Source organism: Choristoneura fumiferana, chromosome 7 (genome assembly GCF_025370935.1).
Source record: "Choristoneura fumiferana chromosome 7, NRCan_CFum_1, whole genome shotgun sequence".
Classification (NCBI taxonomy): domain Eukaryota; kingdom Metazoa; phylum Arthropoda; class Insecta; order Lepidoptera; family Tortricidae; genus Choristoneura; species Choristoneura fumiferana.
The window spans coordinates 16,422,935-16,443,733 of NC_133478.1; the positions used below are offsets into that span (position 1 = coordinate 16,422,935).

A 20,799-nucleotide genomic window follows, 5' to 3' on the forward strand; every position below is an offset into this window, starting at 1 on the left:
GTTTTTCTATTGTTTTACACCATGGCTGTTTGACGGCAGTTTGACTTCACTCTCGAAACAATTAGATTCTAATTGCTTTGTCTTTTTTTTTTCAAAATATTTATATGGTGGGCTTCAGTGATAAAAGTAAGATAGAAGGTAAGTATTTTAATTTTATTCCCATGGTTCCTAAATGTCAAAACAAATTTTAGAACTAAAGGGTTAATAAAACATTATTTTACAAAACTTTACATCATTATTTTATTCATACAAAAACGCCTTGTCAAAATACTTTTTACAATTACAAGTAATGATTATCGTCACTACTTTGAAAAAATGTCGTATCTCAAATCAATACGTCAACAAAATTGACCTTTGAAATAATGATCATAAAGTTCACTTAGAAAAGTATCTATTTTGAGGTACGAGCTTTTTTCAAAGTAGTGACGTTATAAAAGTATAAAGGTACGAGTACATGGAATGGTGGTTCACGCAAGACAGATGACAGATTATTGTAACATCAAAGAGCACATTTATAGTGATAACCTAGAAAAAAAAATACTGATTCAAATATGAAAAATGTATGGTAATTCACATGTGTCGCACAAACATAGCTTTCATGTTCCTATGATTGCAGAGTCCCAACATAATCTATACAGGTAAAAGTTTACGATCAATAGCTGTAGTTAAAATTTCGTGATTAGTTTTCTAAATCATTATTAACTACCTATTTCAGTAATGTCCAGAGTAAACAATGTGTGGCGAAAACGCCACGAATCCAAGTCACATACGCATATTTCATGGCAACTCTCCTAGGGAGAGAAAATTGTCTATGCTCTCTAAACACTTTTCAAGCTACGACTCGTTAGATTGCTCTCGTAAATAAAAATCATTCAGTGCCTTTATTACAATTTATAACAGTGTACGGTCAGCATCAAAAGTAGCTGGTTACTTTTTTACTCTGTCACATTAACAAGTTTGTCAATCTTGTATGGCGCTCTAACTACGTGGTTGTAAAACGACAAAGTACAAAATTAACCAGCTACTTTTGATGCTGACTGTACTACCTGTATGTACAAAGTGTAATTGGTTTACTTTTAAACGAGTATACGCCTTTGAAGAATAACCATTAATTCGTTCCCGATACCTATCACGATCCATAAATGTCATCATCATCATCATCATCATCATCAGCCTACAGCAGTCCACTGCTGGACATAGGCCTCTTCCATGGCGCGCCACAACACTCTGTCTTCAGCCCCTCGCATCCATCCGCCGCCAGCGATCCTCTTAAGGTCATCCGTCCACCGTGCCTCAGGACGCCCTACACTACGTTTTCCCGTCCGTGGTCTCCATTCGAGGACTCGTCTACTCCACCGTTCATCGGTCCTGCGACAGACGTGGCCAGCCCAACGCCACTTCAACGAACTAATTCTCTGAGCAAAAAATAAAAAATAAATAAATGTATTCTTTTTAAATTAAAAGTTCAATATTAATTTATGGACAGTTCGAATAAACTATGACAATTATAGACTGGTGATTTCGTGCAGTATACTTGTATCACTGTTTTAACCCCTGACGCAAAAAGAGGGGTGTTATAAGATTGACCGCTATTTGTGTCTGTCTGTGGCACCGTAGCTCTTAAACGGGTGGAGCGAGTTGAAAGCGGGTTTTTTTATTTGAAATCATTTAGTGCAAGCCGTGCCCGAATTTAGAATATAAGACGGACCTATCTTTTCTCTTGAGAGAGAACTAATGTGAGAGTGGACAGCAGCGCTCGCAATTGCCAACTATGAACTTCGGACTCCAGCTCTGAAGTGTGAAAGGCAAGGGGATAATCACCACACTATTTTCCCGAGAAAATCGTCATAGTTTACTATATCCTCATCTAACCACGCCACGGCCACTGTAAAGAGTGAAGCGACTTAGAAGAGAGAAGAGACATTTTACTTTATTGTTTGTTTCGAATTCTGAAATTAAATTGTTGACCCACTTTTAGATCAGAATAACTAGAAATTAGGTAAATGAAATAACTTGTAATTATTATTAGCTAATGAGAACCAGTCTTGAAGCTTGTTTTCATAAAATTAAATAGGTAATCGAACTAGCTGCCCACCCCGACTTCGCATGGGTTTTCGGTTGGGTTTACTTATGAATAAAAAGTCCTATTCAGAAAAAAAAGTTAAATTAGTTTCGACATAATTGTAGAAAACATTAAGTGAGAGTTAAATTGGTAACATTTACATTTAATTTAAAAGAAAACTTTTTTTTCCATTTACGACTTACGACTTAATGGCTATATTCAATGATTTATTAATAATGTTTTTTAAGTTCTTGTGCGTACTAAGTACTCTTCGAGCTTATAAAAGTATGATAGTGACAGGAACTTAAAAATATAAATAAATATATGACTTTTGAAACATAGTATCATAACAATTGTGCAGATATTATAATCTATATTATGTCGGCAGGTGATAGTTATATGTAGGAACAGATCTATGTAAAACTATAACATTCAATTGAGACTTTATATTTCGTGTTAAATCTATTATACAGAGAATGGATACGATTTCTATTATTTTACTCTAAATATTTCTTTTAGTTGCAGTGTAAGGGTGCCGTTTTACTAGGATAATATCCATGTTCTTATAAATGAATTAAGCGTACCGTAATCTAATTTATACTTAATTTATGTTACAACATCAATTTCAACGGTGAGTATATTCACATTATTGTTTACATACATACGTAAGTGCACATAAATCTTAACTAACATAGAAATGAAATGAAATTAAGTCTTCTCGCTTATAATAATGACTAGATTCACAGAATTGACACACGACGTCTAAGTAAAGAAGAAGGAGAGCATTGAACTCCATAGTATTAAAATGTCTATGGCAGCCGACGTGGCTGCATTAGTATCGTGAAAACGATAGGTTTTCATTTCATTCTGTATTGGAATTACAGGATCTATCATTAGCTGTGGCATTTCAGTTGTCTTTTTAGTTTCTCTCGGACAGGGCAAAGAGTCTGGTGGCATTTTTAAAACGTTCCTTTTGACTCCTTTTTTAGCTGTCACCGTTATATCGTTACTTTGTTCTTCGATATAATTCTCTGTTCCGTTTGGTTTTGACAGAGTTGTTTCAATCGTAAGTCCAGCGTGAAGGATATCTTGGTTGTAATCTAATTTGTTCTCGATTGGATCCGGAAGTTTGTTGTAAGCCGAGCTCACGACGGGCGGGTCCATTTTGCAAGTGACTGAGTCGAGGGAGGCCTTAGTGTTCTGGCTTTTTGTCTCGTTCCTGAGCGAGTGCATCCATTTTAGTCTGCAGTCGCAAACAAAGTTGTTTTCTGCGAACAAAGTAGAAAGTTGACAATGGCTTTAAAATTAAAACGCAAACAGGTTAGCGTTGCTCTGACGTTTCTTTGAACATGGACTTAACTTTACATTTAAATGCTGTTTGTTCGAATGAGTAGTGTTAATGTTTTACAAGACGAGTTGAGCTTTATATAGCAGAGTGAATTATAATTTTCGTAAATTAGCTGTCAAATATCCGATTAAGCAAATTTCTGCAAGCCGAAATTTATTACAAATGTACAGTCAAAGAACTGAATCGCGTCCTAGGCTTTGAGTTACTAATGTCATGTTGACTTTTCACAGGAGTTAGTAGTGTATAGTGCATGTATGAAGAGTCTATTGAGTATTGATGAAGCGAAAGATGTCAGCATCGGAGCTGGTGGAAACAAATAGTCTTTACCCCTTCGTTGGAAAAGAGACATATATGCAAGCACGAATTAACAAAACAAATTTTAGATCCGCAACAGGCTTTGTCATTAGTAAACATTGGCGGCTCGTGGCATTGAGGTAGCATTTGACGTTTCTGAAAGACTAGTGACGTGACTATGTTTTTCTGTATGAGTCGAGCAAAAGAAACCAATTAGAAAAAGTACCTATTTTCAATCATTGAATATATGACATTCGTGATAGACAATTAATATGTGTTCAAAAAATACACTTGGTGTAAGAAAATACTCTTTCGACTTCGACTGACTTGATGGGTAAAAAGAAGCATTCTTCTGTAACGTTGCAGCGTATTTTTGCTGATGTTCTCTTTGATTTCAATTTCTTTATTTTGTAATAAGATATTCATATTTTTATTGCAAGATCATATCTTGGATTTTTGATATTACTTTTTTACTTTTTGATAAACACGTTTACCTATTGGTCGCAGTCTCAGTATGAAAGTCACTTCTAAATATTAAAAACGATCTCTTAAGACTCTTGTAGTATAAGTTTGTCACTTAGTGCTAGTAAATTGCCACGAGTCGCCGATGTATAGACTACTTCGTATTAGTTCTATTAGCACGAATTATGTATGTATGCAACTCATAGTGAAATTTCATCATGGTACGCGATTCCATTTCCTCGTATATACGTACATACGTTTTACTAAATAATGGATTATCGTTACAGTAATTGCAATTTATATGATAGGTATGCAATTTTCAACTTACGAGTATTATTTGCAAATATTTGGACACTAAGACTTGTCATTTAATAAAGGATGCAAAGTTTATTTAGTACAATTTATTCAAAACACTTTCAGCAATTTGATGAGACTTTGAAATTATAAACATTATTAAATTTTATAAATAGAAATCCTACTATGTTTTCCACTTTCCCATCCCCTGCGGGCTCCTTAGAACACCCAGCGGGATCATAAAAGTACAAACTTCCTAAGCATTATTAAAGTTAACATAACGTCTCTGTTTCAACACGTTTAATATTCAACGTATGTTTTAAGTTTGTCAAACTCGACGTGGGGACGTATTAAATATTCATAATTACCTTCGAGAAGCAAATTGCTGTTCTGCGGCTTCAAGTTGTCGAATATGGGTCTGATATTGTCGAAAGTTAATGCGTATAGTTCGTTGGAGCGGAGATCCAGAGTGCTGAGACCCCGCGCGCCCTCGAGCCAACCCGAGGGAAGCGCAACCAGTTTATTGTCGTCAAGGGACAGCTTATCGAGCTGCGACAGCCCGTCGAACGCCCTCTCCGAAATAAACTTCAGCTCGTTCTTCCCTAAAAGCAACTCATGCAAGTTCCACAACTCGGCAAATGTGAACTCGGTGAGATTGTTAATGCGGTTCCTACGTAGATCCAATTTCCGCAAGTTCGCCAATCCATCAAACGTGTGACGGTTCAAATGGAATATGTTGTTTTTGTTCAAGTCCAATTCCTGCAGATTGAACGTACGCTGGAAAGCTCCATCTTTTATCGATGATATGTTGTTTTTAGTCAGCACAAGTTTCTCCAGTTTAGGTAGATCATAAAACGCTTCCGTGCCTATTTCAATGATCATGTTGTCTTCGAGATTTATCGACGTTATGTTCGGTAGATGAGCAAATGCGAACTGTTGTATGGTTTCTATCTGATTTGTGGATAGTGTGGCTTCTTTCAGATTGGTTAAATTGGCGAAAGCGAACGATGTTAGTTCGACTATATTCCCGTATTTAATGTTAATGGATCGGAGCCTTTGTAGATAGTGGAGCGCTTTCGTGGGCACGTAGCCTAATGCGCCATCGACTCGGACATTAAAAGACAAAGTTTGCAGAGTCGGTTGCGACGCGAAACTCTGCCAGATGAGATCGTCGCGCGGTATACCGCCGTTGAACACCCAGCATTCCGCTTTAGTTGCGTTCCTGAGTTCTCTGTTATTTTCGCAGTAGCAGTGCACTTTTGAATCGCGGTCGGTGATATCACATATATTCTTTTGGAAGCCTCCGACCTTTTCTTTGGCCCGTCGCTTGTTGTTGTCTCTTGCTTGTACATTGATTGACATTTCATTGACAAGCGCAAAAGTGATCAGGATGTACATTATACCGGCGATACGGCGCTCCATTTTCATTAAATCTGAAACAAGTGAAAGTCGTTACGTTAATAAAACAACGAATCGGGATTACAGTCTTCCGGAGTTTGTTTTGTTGGATTACAAAGGATTCAAGTTTTGTATTGAAGTTCGGAAGGGATTGATTCGCAATCTAAAATATTCAAAGAGTTTGTAGTATGTTACTTTGGAATTATTTTAACGGATATATTTTAGGGACAAAGTCTGTGACGTTACAGTTATAGATAGCTAAAATGTATGGGAGAAAATACGTTTCATTAAAAGTAATTGAAGCTAAATAGGTCTGTAAACCAAATAACCGTACGATCTGTTAGCTAAAAGCCTAAGTACAGATTTTAATTATGTTAAAAATAGTGTCCATAAGATTGAAAGCCACAAGGACACACTAAGTGCCTCGGTTGTTTGAGAGGGAACAGAAATCTTTAGAGTTTTACATAAACCCAACTAATATTAACACTGCTGAAACGTGTTTTGAAATCTCTGCATTTTATGTGATGTTTGTAATACATTGGACCTATATGACATTTTTTTACTTAAGAGAGGTAAGAAACGGATTCTGCAGGCTAACGTTTATGTCATAATGTCATGTCATACAACCTGAGTTAGCATAAACATAATATGCGTAGTTAATTCATTAATTTTACTTTAATGTGCAACTTTAATAACCTATCTATGTACAAATCTTGCAACTGAATTTTGACCAACTTCCTGTGAACAAACTGATTTAAAGTATGACATATTTACGTAAATTCGGCGACAATATGTACAATAATCTGGCAGTGACAATCTGGTAGTTTTGGCTAAAATCACCCCCGCAGGACGAAACTCCACGATTATTAATGTCATCGACTTAAAATTTGGTACGGAAACGTAATTAAGACGACAATGCAGTAAAGTCAACAAAAAGTTCATTCAGTAAAAAGCTTGCATTAAAATACAAAACAATACAATAATAATGACTCTTTATAAAACACTAAAACACAGTGCAGAAAATACAGGGAACATAAAGATTTTTGTAGGTAAGCAATAGACGGTCTTACCGATTCTTAAACAATGAGCAGAATTCAACTTTTTAACAAAAACTTATCATGGTATACATTTTATGCCAGACTTCATTCCCCGCCTCAAAAGTACTGAATGAAAGAGCGTACATACGTGTATATTACTCCGTAATCTCTTTGAGGGATTATAGCACGATGTGGCGACACAGATTCCGAATGTAACTTTAATGTATTACGAACCGAGAGACAGTAATCCAAATGAGTTTTAAATAATTAATGAGTGCGGCCCTGAAAATGACTAGATTACTGAGAGAATTGAAACTGGAACGTGTTTTGACAGGAAATAGGAAACGTCCATAATAATATGTCCAACTTCTGAAAATGACTTACCTAGAACATGACCTACCAAGAAAATGACCTACCTAGAACATGACCTACTTATAAAAGGACTAACCTAGAACATGACCTACGTCAGCCAAAGGCTGATCTGTTTAAAAAAAATATATTACACCTCGTTGAGTTTCTTGCCGGATTCTTCTCAGCAGAGGTTTTTCCGAACCGGTGGTAGTTTTTTTTTTGACATTCATAAGTGCTTGTTATAGCCTAAATTGAATAAAGATATTTTGACTTTGACTTTGAGGCACTAGCCTCCTCTCAAATGAGAGGACTTATTGGACCGTACTTCCCACGCGGGATCAGTGAAAATTGGGTACTTCCACACAAACCATTGGATTACTTTGCAGGCATGTGCAGCCTCATGATGTTTCCTTTACCGAAATGCTCATATCCAGAGAGCGGAATTTTCATGGCATTTTTAACCTGTCATAGTGACTTCTCACTTATCGACTTCCAATATACATACATATATCGATACACAACATAAGTACTAAAGAAGATTACAATACAATAGGCGGCCTTATGTTAAAGAGCCATCTCTTCCAATTAACTTTCGAGCAGTTGAAAATGTCAAATAGACGTATGCAATAAATTAATTAATGGATAACAATTTATAATTTAATAATTTCAGTTTAGTTTTCTTTTTCAATTTCATGTTGAAACTTCTGTTGTAATGTTAACAAGTGTTATATTAATGTCTATAAAAAAAATATTTTTTTTCATGTTTTCCTGTTTTAAACTACTACTTTTACAGTCAAATGTCCATTTGTATGCGGAAAAAGAACGCTCTAATAACATAACAGTTTACGATAATCTAATTTAAAGTCTAATCTCTAATATATCGACATCATTTAGGTAGTCGATAAGTGAGAAGTCACTATGACAGTTCAAAAATAGCCATGAAAATGCCGCCCTCTGCTTATTTTTTTTTTCACTTGAAATTGATTCACAAGAAATTTTAAAACTCTACTGCCACATAATGAACCCACACTGAGCCCTAATCGGAACTTCAGCCGAAGCCCTCTCGTTCTGAGACTTAACAGTGGGCGTATATATGTCGGCGGCCGATCGTACAATCCCCCATATCACGAAATTCCTAGGCATATCGTGAAATGGCGCCATTTTCAAAACTCACCGTTTACCGATTTGCCTAGTGACGTTTAGGCAGATCATGAAATTCCTAGGCATATTATGAAACGCTGCTATATCGGTTCTGGCACTTCGCCGGCCGCTGCCGCGGCACGCTCGCTTCGCTCACTCGGCTCGTACGTAATGGCGCCATTTCACGATATGTCTCAGAATTTCGTGATCTGGCAGATTTTGCGATCGGCCGCCGACATATATAACACTATTACGCCCAAAACTCCGTTTTACTCTAAAACCACCTCAGGGACGCGATAACTTGAAACAAAAACGAAGCATTCAAAGCCTCACAGAGATCGTGATAAAAAGCGAAGGCAAAGGTCGTCTAAGATACTGCGAGATTTATTACTCAGGATCTCTGGGGTACTGATACACTCCGGCTGCTTAGATGTTTTAGCTGGTGTCTAACCACATTATTTAGAATTTCGTCTTGTGTTTACGTCTTGTTATAAAGTAGGCTTGACCGGATAGTGTTGTGTTTTTCACGTGGATTTGTTACAGAGATAAAATAAAATACTAAACTAGTATATACATACACAGGATGTCCGATTGTTGAGTCCATCCCAGCCTATATACGTCCCACTGCTGGGCACAGGCCTCCTCTCAGAACAAGAGGGCCTGGGCCATAGTTCCCACGCGGGCCCAGTGCGGATTGGGAACTCAGAGGTGCGAGCCGGGGTTTGAACCCACGACCCTCTGCTTGAGAGGCGATAGGTCAAACCACTAGGCCACCACGGTTGTTGAGTATTATATTATGGTATTGTCTTTAGTTTTTATAAAAAATCTCTTCTACCTTTATGTACCTAAGCAATCAAATATAAATAAATAAAAGAAAGCCGTGGACATGAAACAGTAATTCATAACATATCTCACTTTGAAATTCAAAAGTTCACATCCTTTTCTTATCTGTTTTCCTCTTAGCGTGACTCCCTGCAATGCTAAATCGGAATTTTAATACAAAGCTAACATAGCTTTAATGCTGTTATGTTTAATTTTAGTCGTGTCGTCTGATACCAGCTGAATTAGCATATCGTACAGAGACATAAATAATCGCAACAGAATGTATAAACTAGCAGTAAGGAAGACATGGTCATGTCGTTAGTTGTTTTTATCGTTTAGTGTTATGTATGTCATATTCAAATGGCTGTATATAATAATAATTATGTGCATGCATGCATTTAAGTATGTTTTTATCGCAAATAAATGATTGATTGATTGATTGATTGACATGGACTCATTATGTATCTATCAAACCATGTCACTTGAAATGTACTTAAAATTTGTTTTACCAGGTACCTATATATTTTTAAATAAATGATCCTTACTAATATACCGAGCGGTAAAAAATCTGGCCCTCAAATATTATGCAGTACTTAAAAGATAATTTTGTATGTAGGGTGCACCAAATTTTGTGTCGCTGAGTATAATTATCAATGCAAAAGTATGTCTGTCTGTCTGTTAACTTTTCACGTGAACCAATTTGAATGCAATTTAGTATGAAGATAGTTTGAGACCCTGACAAGGATATAGGATATTTTTCCCCAGAAAATTTCATGTTTTCCCTACTTCAGGAAGTAGCACCCCTGAGTATTATGATATTGAATATTTTTTTGGATAAAGAGGCTTGACAAACAAACAGACAGACAGGCAGACAAACAAAAAAGTGATCCTATAAGTGTTCCGTTTTTTTCTTTTGCGGTTAAAGACCTTAAAAATACTATTATAAAGCTTGTTTTTAATGTTCTGTTCGCGTAAAATTTAACTTATCCACGCAATATGGCCATACTGTGAAATATTAAACAGTATCTCTTACATAATATTCCAGCATTCATTATTGTATATCAAATTATGCAAATTCCATGAAGTACAGCAGTTATAAAATGAACACTAATTTGTAATTAGTACTTGCGCGATCGAACTTATCACCTTTTTTTAACCCCCGATGCAAAAAGAGGGGTGTTATAAGTTTGACCGCTATGTGTGTCTGCCTGTCTGTGTGTCTGTGGCACCGTAGCTCTTAAACGGGTGGACCGGACAGGGATTTAAATGCAGTTTTTTTTTGTTTGAAATCAGAGTGGCAATAAATTTACTAGGATGAGATGAGATGATGAGAAGATGAGATGAGATGAAACCTTTAGGTACGAATTACTTATCCCTATTTTTTTGAATGCGGTTATTTTACTTGAAAGCAGGTTTTCTAGCGATGGTTCTTAGACAAATGTTTATTAAAATCAGTTCAGCTGTTTTTGAGACATTGTACTTTGAAGTGACAATGTCGGGGTTCTCCAACTTTTTGTTGGTAAGGTTATCATCCGGTAATTACAGTTACTATCTTAAATTTCGGATCCACTTAGTATTGTATGACAAAATACAAAGGATTTTTTTACAAAATGAATCACAACTTTAGAATCGTGACTGTACTTTATCATACCAACACAAAACTGGCTATGCCCGACAATTTCTTCGAAGGTACAGAATGCAATAAAAAAAAAATTGTGCACTCAAATTCAAATTCAAATAATTTATTCAGTAAATAGGCCGCGATGGGCACTTTTACACGTCATTTTTTATTAACCCCCGACGCAAAAAGAGAGGTGTTATAAGTTTGACCGCTATGTGTGTCTGTGTGTATGTGTGTCTGTATGTCTGTGTGTCTGTCTGTGGCACCGTAGCTCTTAAACGGGTGGACCGATTTGAATGCGGTTTTTTTTATTTCAAAGCAGGTTTTCTAGCGATGGTTCTTAGAAATGTTTTATCAAAATCGGTTCACAAACTTCCAGCGCTTTCGGGAGGACCATCATTGCCAAGAAGAATGCGCCGCAAGAAACTTGGCAGAGTTATTTATTCAAAAAAAAAAATACTACAAATAAAATACTAGTAAATCATATTTATAAAATAGTTAATAACTTTATTAAATCACAATATTTTTTCCAATTGAATAAAAAAAAAGCTTGTAATTACTTACAAGCTTTAAACCTAGAAAAATATCATAATTTTCGACGTATAAGAGTCCGTCTCGTGCTTCACTTGTTTTCCCCATTAACCAATACCCACCAATCAGGTGCACGACAGAAATATGAAAGTGTATTATCAGGACTACGTGCCGCCGGTACGGATTCTCTCGTTCAAATTACGAACAAGCCTTTATCGGAAAATGCTTAGTTTGTCTTTGGTAAGCACTCTTATGATAACCTCGCGGAACGGATCAGGGATAGGTGGAGGTGAAAGTGTAATCGCGTCATTTGTTTTTAATCCCCGACGCAAAAAGATGGGTGTTATAAGTTTGACCGCCATGTGTGTCTGTCTGTCTGCACCGTAGCTCTTCAACAAGTGGACCGATTTGAATGCGAGTTTTTTTATTTGAAACCTGGTTTTCTAGCGATGGTGCTCAGACATGTTTCATCAAAATCAGTTCAGCCGTTTTGGAGATATTGAACTTTGAAGTGACAAAGTCGGGGGTTTTCCAACTTTTTTAATTGAGAGCCTTTAATAAGATTTGTCCGCTTAAACCATTATTTACACTGCTGCGCTGAAGGTTATAAAATTTTACTTTGGTCTTGTTTCTGGGAAATTGCATACGTTATTATAGTAAAATTCGAAAAAATATTACCAATGAAACGGATAAAAATTCAAATCTATTGTCAAGAAGGCATTAATATTAATGGCGTATTATTAGATTAATGATTATATCATGAAAATATTTCCAATCCGCATTGGCGATCGCTTTCTTCAAATAGCAAATTTACTTTGAATGAAGTTGTGTTAAATACTTGTGATGTATAGATATTATATAATAATAATGTTGTAAATCTGTTAAAAAAATATATGCCTCGTTGTTTCTTGCTGGATTCTTCTCAAGAGAGGTTTTCCGAACCGGTGGTAGAATTATTTTGACATTCATAAGTGCTTGTGGTAGCCTAAATTGAATAGTAAAGATATTTTGACTCTGACTTTAACTTTGATATCGAAATAAAAAGTAGCATTTGTGTTATTCCTCACGTTCGGCTATTTATTCAAAAATTTTAACGCATACAAAAAACACGCGCGCAAACGTACTCAAAATCAATATTTACAAATTTTCACATTTATAAAATTCCATCATAATTACCCGACTGCAAGGAGTGGTATTGTTTTTCCCGCGTATCTTGTATGTATGTAATATTCTTTATCAAAACTCAAATTATAGTAACTTCTACTACTTTTGATTTACTTAGTCTTTTTGGCTTCTTGGCGACGAACTTATGATGCGATAGGTCAATGACATTGCTACTTGTGTAATGTTTTCAAATGAAATGCTTTTCCTACGTTGCATTTTTGCAACGTCGCACCGGAGGAAAACATCAAGCTCAAATTTTCAAAAATGTTTATATTTTTTGTGTAACCTTAATAAATGTATCCAGCTATTTTTAGCGCCTCATAAATTATGTGACTATTTAACGTATTTACATAAAAAAAACAGAACAAATGCACAAAATATAATGATTTCACAGTCATCTCCGTCAAGTTCTCTGCTCCTTGTCCTAAACGCATTTGGATTCCAAGCGGGTGCGCGGTGTAAATTCAAAGAGGTTATCCGATGAAACGAATTCCAGGCATTTAATGTCTTATGTTCATTGTGCTAAGTGCTATTATTAAGTGTTACTTGTTCTCTCAACAAAATTTTACTTGACTTTCAAAGTGCTGTTGAAAACGGGGGAGAAATCGAGACTCTAGTGTGAACTCAAGTTTGTTTTGTTCATTATGCTCCTGTTAGAAAACTAATTTAACCACCTTATAAGATCTCGAAAATTTGCCATTACAAAGTTCAATATCTTAAAACCGGCTAAACTGATTCTAATGAAACTTCCCGAAGAACTAACACAAGAAACATACGCAAAAAAACCGTTTCAAACTCAATCCGACCTTGTAAATAGTGTTAAATACTTAGGGGGCGTTTTACCATCCATTGATTAGTGTAAACTGACGGTTAAATGTGATGACGTCTCCGTCTATTCGAACAAAACAAATAGAGACGGCATCACATTTAACCGTCAGTTAACACTAATCAATGGATGGTGAAACAGCCCCTGAGTGGTGAAACAAGGCCTCAACTCAGGATGTCAGACCGAAGCGCCTTACAATGCTACCCTCTTTTTACGGGAAATTTTATTTCCCGATTAGCCACTTCCTAATTGCACTCACAAAGAGGAAACATGAATTGTACCTACCTCTAACTGGTTAATAAATGGGTAATGATGCTTCGTTTCCGAATTTTTTTAGCCAATTTTGAAAATAAAATTGAATTTCCTATGTTGGAATCATGTTTTTCATTCTGACTGTTTGTGTCTCCCTCCTCGTCAAAATTAAAAGGACGGTTAAGAGATAGGGTACAGTGAGCAAGAGAGACAGATCAACTTTGATAGACTCTGGTTTTCTATTACAAAAATTCGAAATTCGAACTTGCGGTGGTTCTTAGTTAAGTTTCATTAAAATCGGTTCAGCTCTTTTTGAGATATTGAACTTTGAAATCACAATGTCAGAGATTTTCAACTTTTCTAAAGTAGTTTGGTTATAACTGTGGGTAGGTTCAAATAAACAAGAAAATTTAAAAGTTTTTGTTGAACAAAATTATTTATTGAATCAGGCGTTACTTTGCTCACCCGCGACCTTATGATAGCTACGTTTATGCAAGATATTCCTCCACCTCCACACTGTAAGAGCACACACAAGTCACACAAATCCATCTATCACCACCTCCACACTACACTCAACCAGAGCTCATCTTCAGAGCAACACAACCGTACACCATGCTACCAGATGTTAGACCTGGTCATGTCACATCTGGTCATCTAACATTTACTCTAACATTTAGCATGGTCGATAATACAAATTGAGACATGGATGCAAAGAAAAACCAGAAAAAGAGACCAGCGCTCGGAATCGAACCCAGGTCCTCAGCAATCCGTGCTGCGTGCTATAGCTCCTACACCACTGCTGGACAGGAATCTAGAGACGAATTTTTCCTATGCATACATATCTCAGGTACCTGAGCACGCAGCACGGATTGCTGAGGACCTGGGTTCGATTCCCAGCGCTGGTCTCTTTAAAAGTAACAAATTTGGAGTTGAAATAAAAAATACAAAAAGACTCCAAAAAACCAATCATAATGTAAACTCCAATTCAATAGAATCTGACAATCCTGTAGACACTTCCAGCCTACTAATATAAACACCGGGCTGCCTAAGGCTTTGTGATGTGACTATTATTCTTTTTTGATTCCTTTTAGATGATAATTGCAACAACAGGGACATATATAATCAAGTGTGCCCACGATAGGGTGTCTTAAATATGTAGAAAATTGACAGATTCTATTGAATTGTACTTTAGCATGGTGTATGGTTTTGAAGCTCTGGTTGAGTTCGAAAGGCACCTGAGAACCTGACTACGAAGCTTGAGGTCCCGGGTTCGATTCCCGTGTCGGGGCAGATATTTGTATGAAAAATACGAATGTTTGCTCTCGGGTCTTGGGTGTTTAATATGTATTTAAGTATGTATCTATCTATATAATTATATTTATCCGTTGCTTAGTACCCATAACACAAGCTTTGCTAAGCTTACTTTGGGACTAGGTCAATTGGTGTGAATTGTCCCTTGATATTTATTTATTTATTTATTTATCAGTGTACTGTTGTAGTGGTGATAGATGAGTTTGTGTGATTTGTGTGTGTTCTTACAATGGAGGTGGAGGAACTGCATGAACAGGCTATCATAAGGTCAGGGATGAGCAAAGTTATTGTTTTACTCGTAGTTCAGCTAAAAAAAGCCTGTTTGATTTTTGAATTTTCCATTTCTGTTTCCTACTAAGTTATCCAAAGTTCCAATTTGGCAGTTTGTGTCCATGGACGGGAAACTCATCTGCTATAGCGTTACTTATCTCATCGAAAAATCGAATTATAAGAACCCTTTCAGATTGCGCCCCAATTTAAGGTCCGTCAATCTTAAAGGGAAACCTTCAATCAGTAGGATGGCGGTATAATTGCTTCCGTATAGGAAAGTAATTACTTCTGAGACTCTTTTGGTACACGTCCAATATGTTCGTGTGTGTGTAAGTATATATTGGTATATATGTTATATAACTTTTAAGCTACTATTTTCACAGGAATAAAAAGAATACTCAAACAATAATGTATGAGTTTCTCGAAATAAATGAATTGTTTTTAATTTATTAAAAATCCCTTCTGCCTTAAAAAAACTTTCGATATAAATTAAACAAAAGGAAGAAAGAAGTTCCAATTTTTGAAGTGGAATATGAACTTCTTCAATGTGTCAAAATTTGTATCACATACTCTTATTCCGTCTAAATAATGGTCGTGGAAAATAAATAACATGGAAAAAACTACTAAAATTACTAATAGGTATTAAACGCATCTAAACTTAATGGTAAAAAAAGAGAATTGGGCCCCACTTTGTGCTTTTTGGAAGGCAATATATTTATGCGGTTTCTCCGTCGCACTATCCAAGCAAACAGATTTCGGTCACTAAGTCATCAAACTAACTTGATTTAGAACAGCAAACTTACAACTTCTAAGGTCTCTGTCTTAGGAGTATGACGAAAATACAAACTGAGACATGCTCAGAAAAACCAGAAAGAGACCAGCACTGGGAATCGAACCCAGGTCGTCAGCAATCCGTGCTGCGTGCTATAACCCCTACGCCACTGCTGGACAGGAATCTAGACACGAATTTTTCCTATGCATACATATCTCAGGTTGCTTATTTCTACTATGCTACTTAAGCAGCAGCACTAGCTTAGCTTAGGAGTATGAATCTCGCGGTGAGAATGCAAACACCTAGTATTCATTTTTATTAAATACTAGCTGTTACACGTGACGCCGTCCGCTTCGAATTCGTCTATCGAGTTTTCATTTATTGTGGCGATCTATGAAGGAGGCTTTTGTACAACAATAGATTTCTTCCAGCTGATGATGATAAATAAAAATCTTGTAATAAAAATCAGCTTCAACGAAGTTGTTCGTAAAATTTTCGAGAAATTTGAATCTTAAATGGATAATTTATTATCCCAACACTGCACTGAGCAGAAACTAAGCAAAGCTTGAAATTGAATCTGAGTTGAGCGGACGTCTTTACGTTGAGTTAGCCGCGGACGGGGGTTGAGGTCGGATCCTAGATTCTAGACAGGATTTGGTTAGTGTAGTGTTAGTGGTTAGTGCTAGTGTTAACGTTAGATCTACAGAAAATGCAGGATTAGGCCGCTTGCAGACGTCCGTTGTTTACACCGGTCAATGGACCGTTTTTTGCCGGAGTTGCGGTTTTGTATGGCTTTATTTATTAGATTTAATATTACTAACCATCTATGGACATTGTGTTTGAAATAAATGGATTATTATTATTATTTATATAAACAAGTGGTACAAGTGAGTGGAAAATTACGAGCCACTATTGTAAACCCCTTAGGGGTTTATGTAATAGCTGGCGAGTCATCGCGTTTCAATCCGCGTACAAACTTAAGCTACTTATAGGTACATAAGATCAAACCTGGTTATTACAGCCCAGGTAGTATTTTTTTAAAGTTCGTTTACACCGTTTGGAGTCAGTGGCAGCACTTAGAACATCACTTAAAAAATCTTTTGGAAGGGTATTCAGTATTTTCGGGATTAGATAACAGTTCGTTCGCCTTCCATAGATATTATTCGTATTAGGCAAATTAAATGCTGGCAAATACTCCAATCGGCGCAGTTTACTTGGACGAGATTTATGCTCCAAGGTGTTTATCACTTCGCATTCCTCAGTTAAAACCGATATATTCAACTTGTTAAAAACGTTGATTTCTTTACAATGATTAAAAAGGCTACAGTAATCCAACACTTGTCGGGCGACGAAGCCATAGGCCGGTTGTTTGCTTGTTTGTTGTTTTCACTGAACAACGGACCGTTTTTTTGCCGTACTTGCGGTGTTATATGGATACCTTGTCCGGCGACTTAGCCATACAACACCGCAAGTCCGGCCAAAAATATGATCCGTTGTCCGGTGGAATAACGGACGTCTACAAGCGGCTATGCAACACCGCAAAAAACGATCCGTTGCCCGGTGAAAACAACGGACGTCTACAAGCGGCCTTAGGTGCCGATGTTTCATATCACATACATGTTTCATATCAGTGTGTTATACCCTTTATATATTTTACTTTTAATTGAGTTTCTTTAACAGTTTTTAGGGTTCCATAACTTAGAAGGACAAAATCCTGATATGATCTCTCATGTGTCTGTCCGTCTGTCACAATCACAACCAATTCGCTCCGAAACTACTCAACTGATCGAGTCAAAATTTGCCTACAAATCATTTATTCAAAGATGGACATGCAGCGCAAATAAGTTAATTTTGAACATGTACTTACTTAGGTCAGTTTTGGAGGCTAAATTGTAAAATGAAAGGAAAAAGTTTTGTAATTAATATTCATACAAAATGAAGTTAAAATATTGTATTTATCCACATTTCCATAATAATATAAATGCAAAAGTGTGTGCGTTTGTATGTATGCGTGTTTGTATGTTTGTCCGTCTTTCACGTCGACACGGCGGATCAACGTGATTTTTGGCATAGAGACAGTTTATTGGGCAGAGCGTGACATAGGCTCCTTTTCATCCCGGAAAAATGCACAGTTCCCGAGGGAACAGCGCGCGATAACCGAATTCACGCAGGCGAAGCCGCGGGCAAAAGCAATTAAAAATACCGGCCAAGAGCGTTTTGGACACGCCCAAAATAGGGTTCCGTAGCCATTCTGGAAAAAATAAGTAATATTTTCTGAGGATTCGTATTTACACGGAATCTTCAAGTTTAGTATATTTTATACCTTAGGCTGCTATTTACTCTTAAACTACTAATATCCTCAAGCAACTTAGCCGTTATAGTTTTCCTTGAAAGTCTGATATACTTACTACCGGTTTAGATTTTATAGGGGGGGGACGCTCGATTTTAATGACTATTTGAATTTTAAAGTTGAGTATTTCGCAAACAAATCACTGAATCGAAAAATCGTTTTAGCAACCCCCTAATGGTTTTAAAAGACATCCAACGGTATACCGCACTATCGGGTTGGATGAGAAAAAAAAATCACCCCACTTTACGTCTATGGGAGGTACCCTAATTTTTAGTTGTACTATTTTGTCGGCATAGTTTACTTATATATCCGTGCAAAATTACAGCTTTCTAGCATTAATAGTCCTTGAGCAAAGCGCGACGACAGACAGACAGACAGACATGGCGAAACTACAAAGGTTTCCTTTTTTGCCATTTGGCTCCGGAACCCTATAAAACATAAGTAAAAAAACATTTGCCGTCTGGCATAATTATTTTAAAAGTTCAAAGTAAACCCGAATAAAACTTCAATACCCATTTCATGGGAATATTTTAAAGAAAAATCTCTCAAAAGATTCTCATTTATTTTGGGTTATCCATTCCGGGTATTATGTTTGGGTAACGAAATTTATTTTGTTGGTTAAAAGCAGTGATTGATTGGACGAGACGAGCCCAAAACAATATTACGAACCTTAGGCACTTGAATCTCTTCAACATGTTTGATTATACTTTGATCAAAAACTGTAATTACATTTTTAAAATGAACCCTTAATTATTCCTAGTGAAACATACTACAAAAAAAACTTAAATTAAAGGTTAAATGAAAGTACTATTATTATATAAGAATCGTTGTTCGTTGAAGTGGCAACGAGCAGGCCATATAGCACGGAAAACAGATGGCCGTTGGGGCCGAAAAGTTTTCAAATGCAGACCGTGGCTCGGCAAGAGCAGCATAGGACGTCCACCAACGACATGGACGGATGACTTGGTTAAAGCCGCAGGCTATCGGAGGTCTATGGGGGAGGCCTATGTCCAGCAGTGGATGTCCTACGGCTGAATGAATAAATGATATTAGAATAGAATCATTATAACATTAGAATAATGTTGACGATTTATATAGCTTTGGGAACAAGGTGTTTATAATGGTATACAGTGATTTGAAAACAGCCGTTTTACAATAACGCGTGTGTGACAGTGGCAGGCGACGATCAGACAGACAAACACGTCATCATTATTATCTCAATCATCCTATATAAGTCCCCCTGCTGAGCACAGGCTTCCTCACAGAATGAGAAAGCTTGGGTCAAAGTTCCCACGCGTTTCGTACACTATTGAATTGCTTCGCAGTTATCCTGACAATATTTGCCTTCGCCGTGGCAAATTTCGAATGTGATTTCGCACATGAACTCAGAGGTGTGCGAGTCCGAGTATGAACCCACGATCCTCCGCTTGAGAGGCCGTAAGGTCAAACCACTACGGCCTTAACAGACGGCTTTTACAGACACATGAATGACTAAGACCGTTCGGAGCCCTAAAAAATACCCTATGGCTTTTACTTTACGGGGGTATGCTGGCATACTGGATTGGCGTACTTGTTCTGACCGCTAAGTGACTTCCAATTAGGTATATTTGAATGTGTATGTCGATGTCCATGTTATCTAGAGTAACCTAAATACAGTCTTACTCGTAACAAAAGTGTTGCCAATGAAAAAAAGTGAACATTGGCCACTGCTTCTCCGGCACAATAGGTCGCACAATAGAAAATAATGTCATGATAGTTTTGGCAGAGCCCGGCCAATGCTATGCCAAAGTTGGCTAACTTAAATATATCCGATGGCAAGCGCTAGTTAAAAATCTGTGTACAAAGTTTAAAATATTTTTTCAATTAAAACTAGAAATCACTTTCGATTTAATTCTTCATCGACACTAAAATTATAAAGAGGAAAGATTTGTAATTTTGAGTGTTTGTAAACTTAAAAAGTACTGGACCGTTTTTAAAAATAAACTCACCGTTAGAACGCTACATTAACTTTGAGTAATATAAGCTATATTTCTACCAGCGACTCGTCCCGGCTTTGCACGGGACCAATTAAAAAAAAGGTCTCTAATCGAGGGCACTACACACACATTTTCAGCTTAATTTCCCAAAAACTACATATTAGCGAAGCGGGTTTTAAATTATTTCGACTTTATCTTTTACTATTACATCATCACCATAAGTATAATACATTGATAGTACATGCTTGCCACTACTATTGACATTTTATTCTGTCTGACGGTTTATAACTCATAAGGTGTACTCTGTGGCAGCTACCAACGCCGTTGATAGTGAGGATCATCAGCAGCCGGATGATGTCTGTCTGGTTGTTGAACAAAGGCCTTAAAACGCCACAATAAACGACATTTCGTCGTCTAGTTCATGGTCGCCACTCGAGGACCTTTCTTCGGTCGGTTATCTGTTCATCGAGCAATGCCCGCCCATTGGCAGTCAACTTGCCTATTCCTAGAACTTTGTA

The 20,799-nt window shown here is 36.8% G+C and overlaps 1 protein-coding gene across 4 annotated transcripts in view; it reads right to left on the minus strand.

The window, feature by feature from the left end:
* Positions 1-243: 243 nt before the first annotated feature.
* LOC141429788 (uncharacterized) overlaps positions 244-20,799 on the minus strand; it is a 369,922-nt gene continuing 349,366 nt past the window's right edge. For all 4 annotated transcript variants that reach the window (XM_074090325.1, XM_074090328.1, XM_074090326.1 and 1 more), the window contains 2 exons: positions 4,829-5,893; positions 244-3,330 (listed from right to left, as the gene is read on the minus strand). In XM_074090325.1, coding sequence (XP_073946426.1) covers positions 2,825-3,330; positions 4,829-5,888 — 1,566 coding nt within the window. In that variant the 5' untranslated portion in view covers positions 5,889-5,893 and the 3' untranslated portion in view covers positions 244-2,824. The remainder of the gene's footprint in view (positions 3,331-4,828; positions 5,894-20,799) is intronic.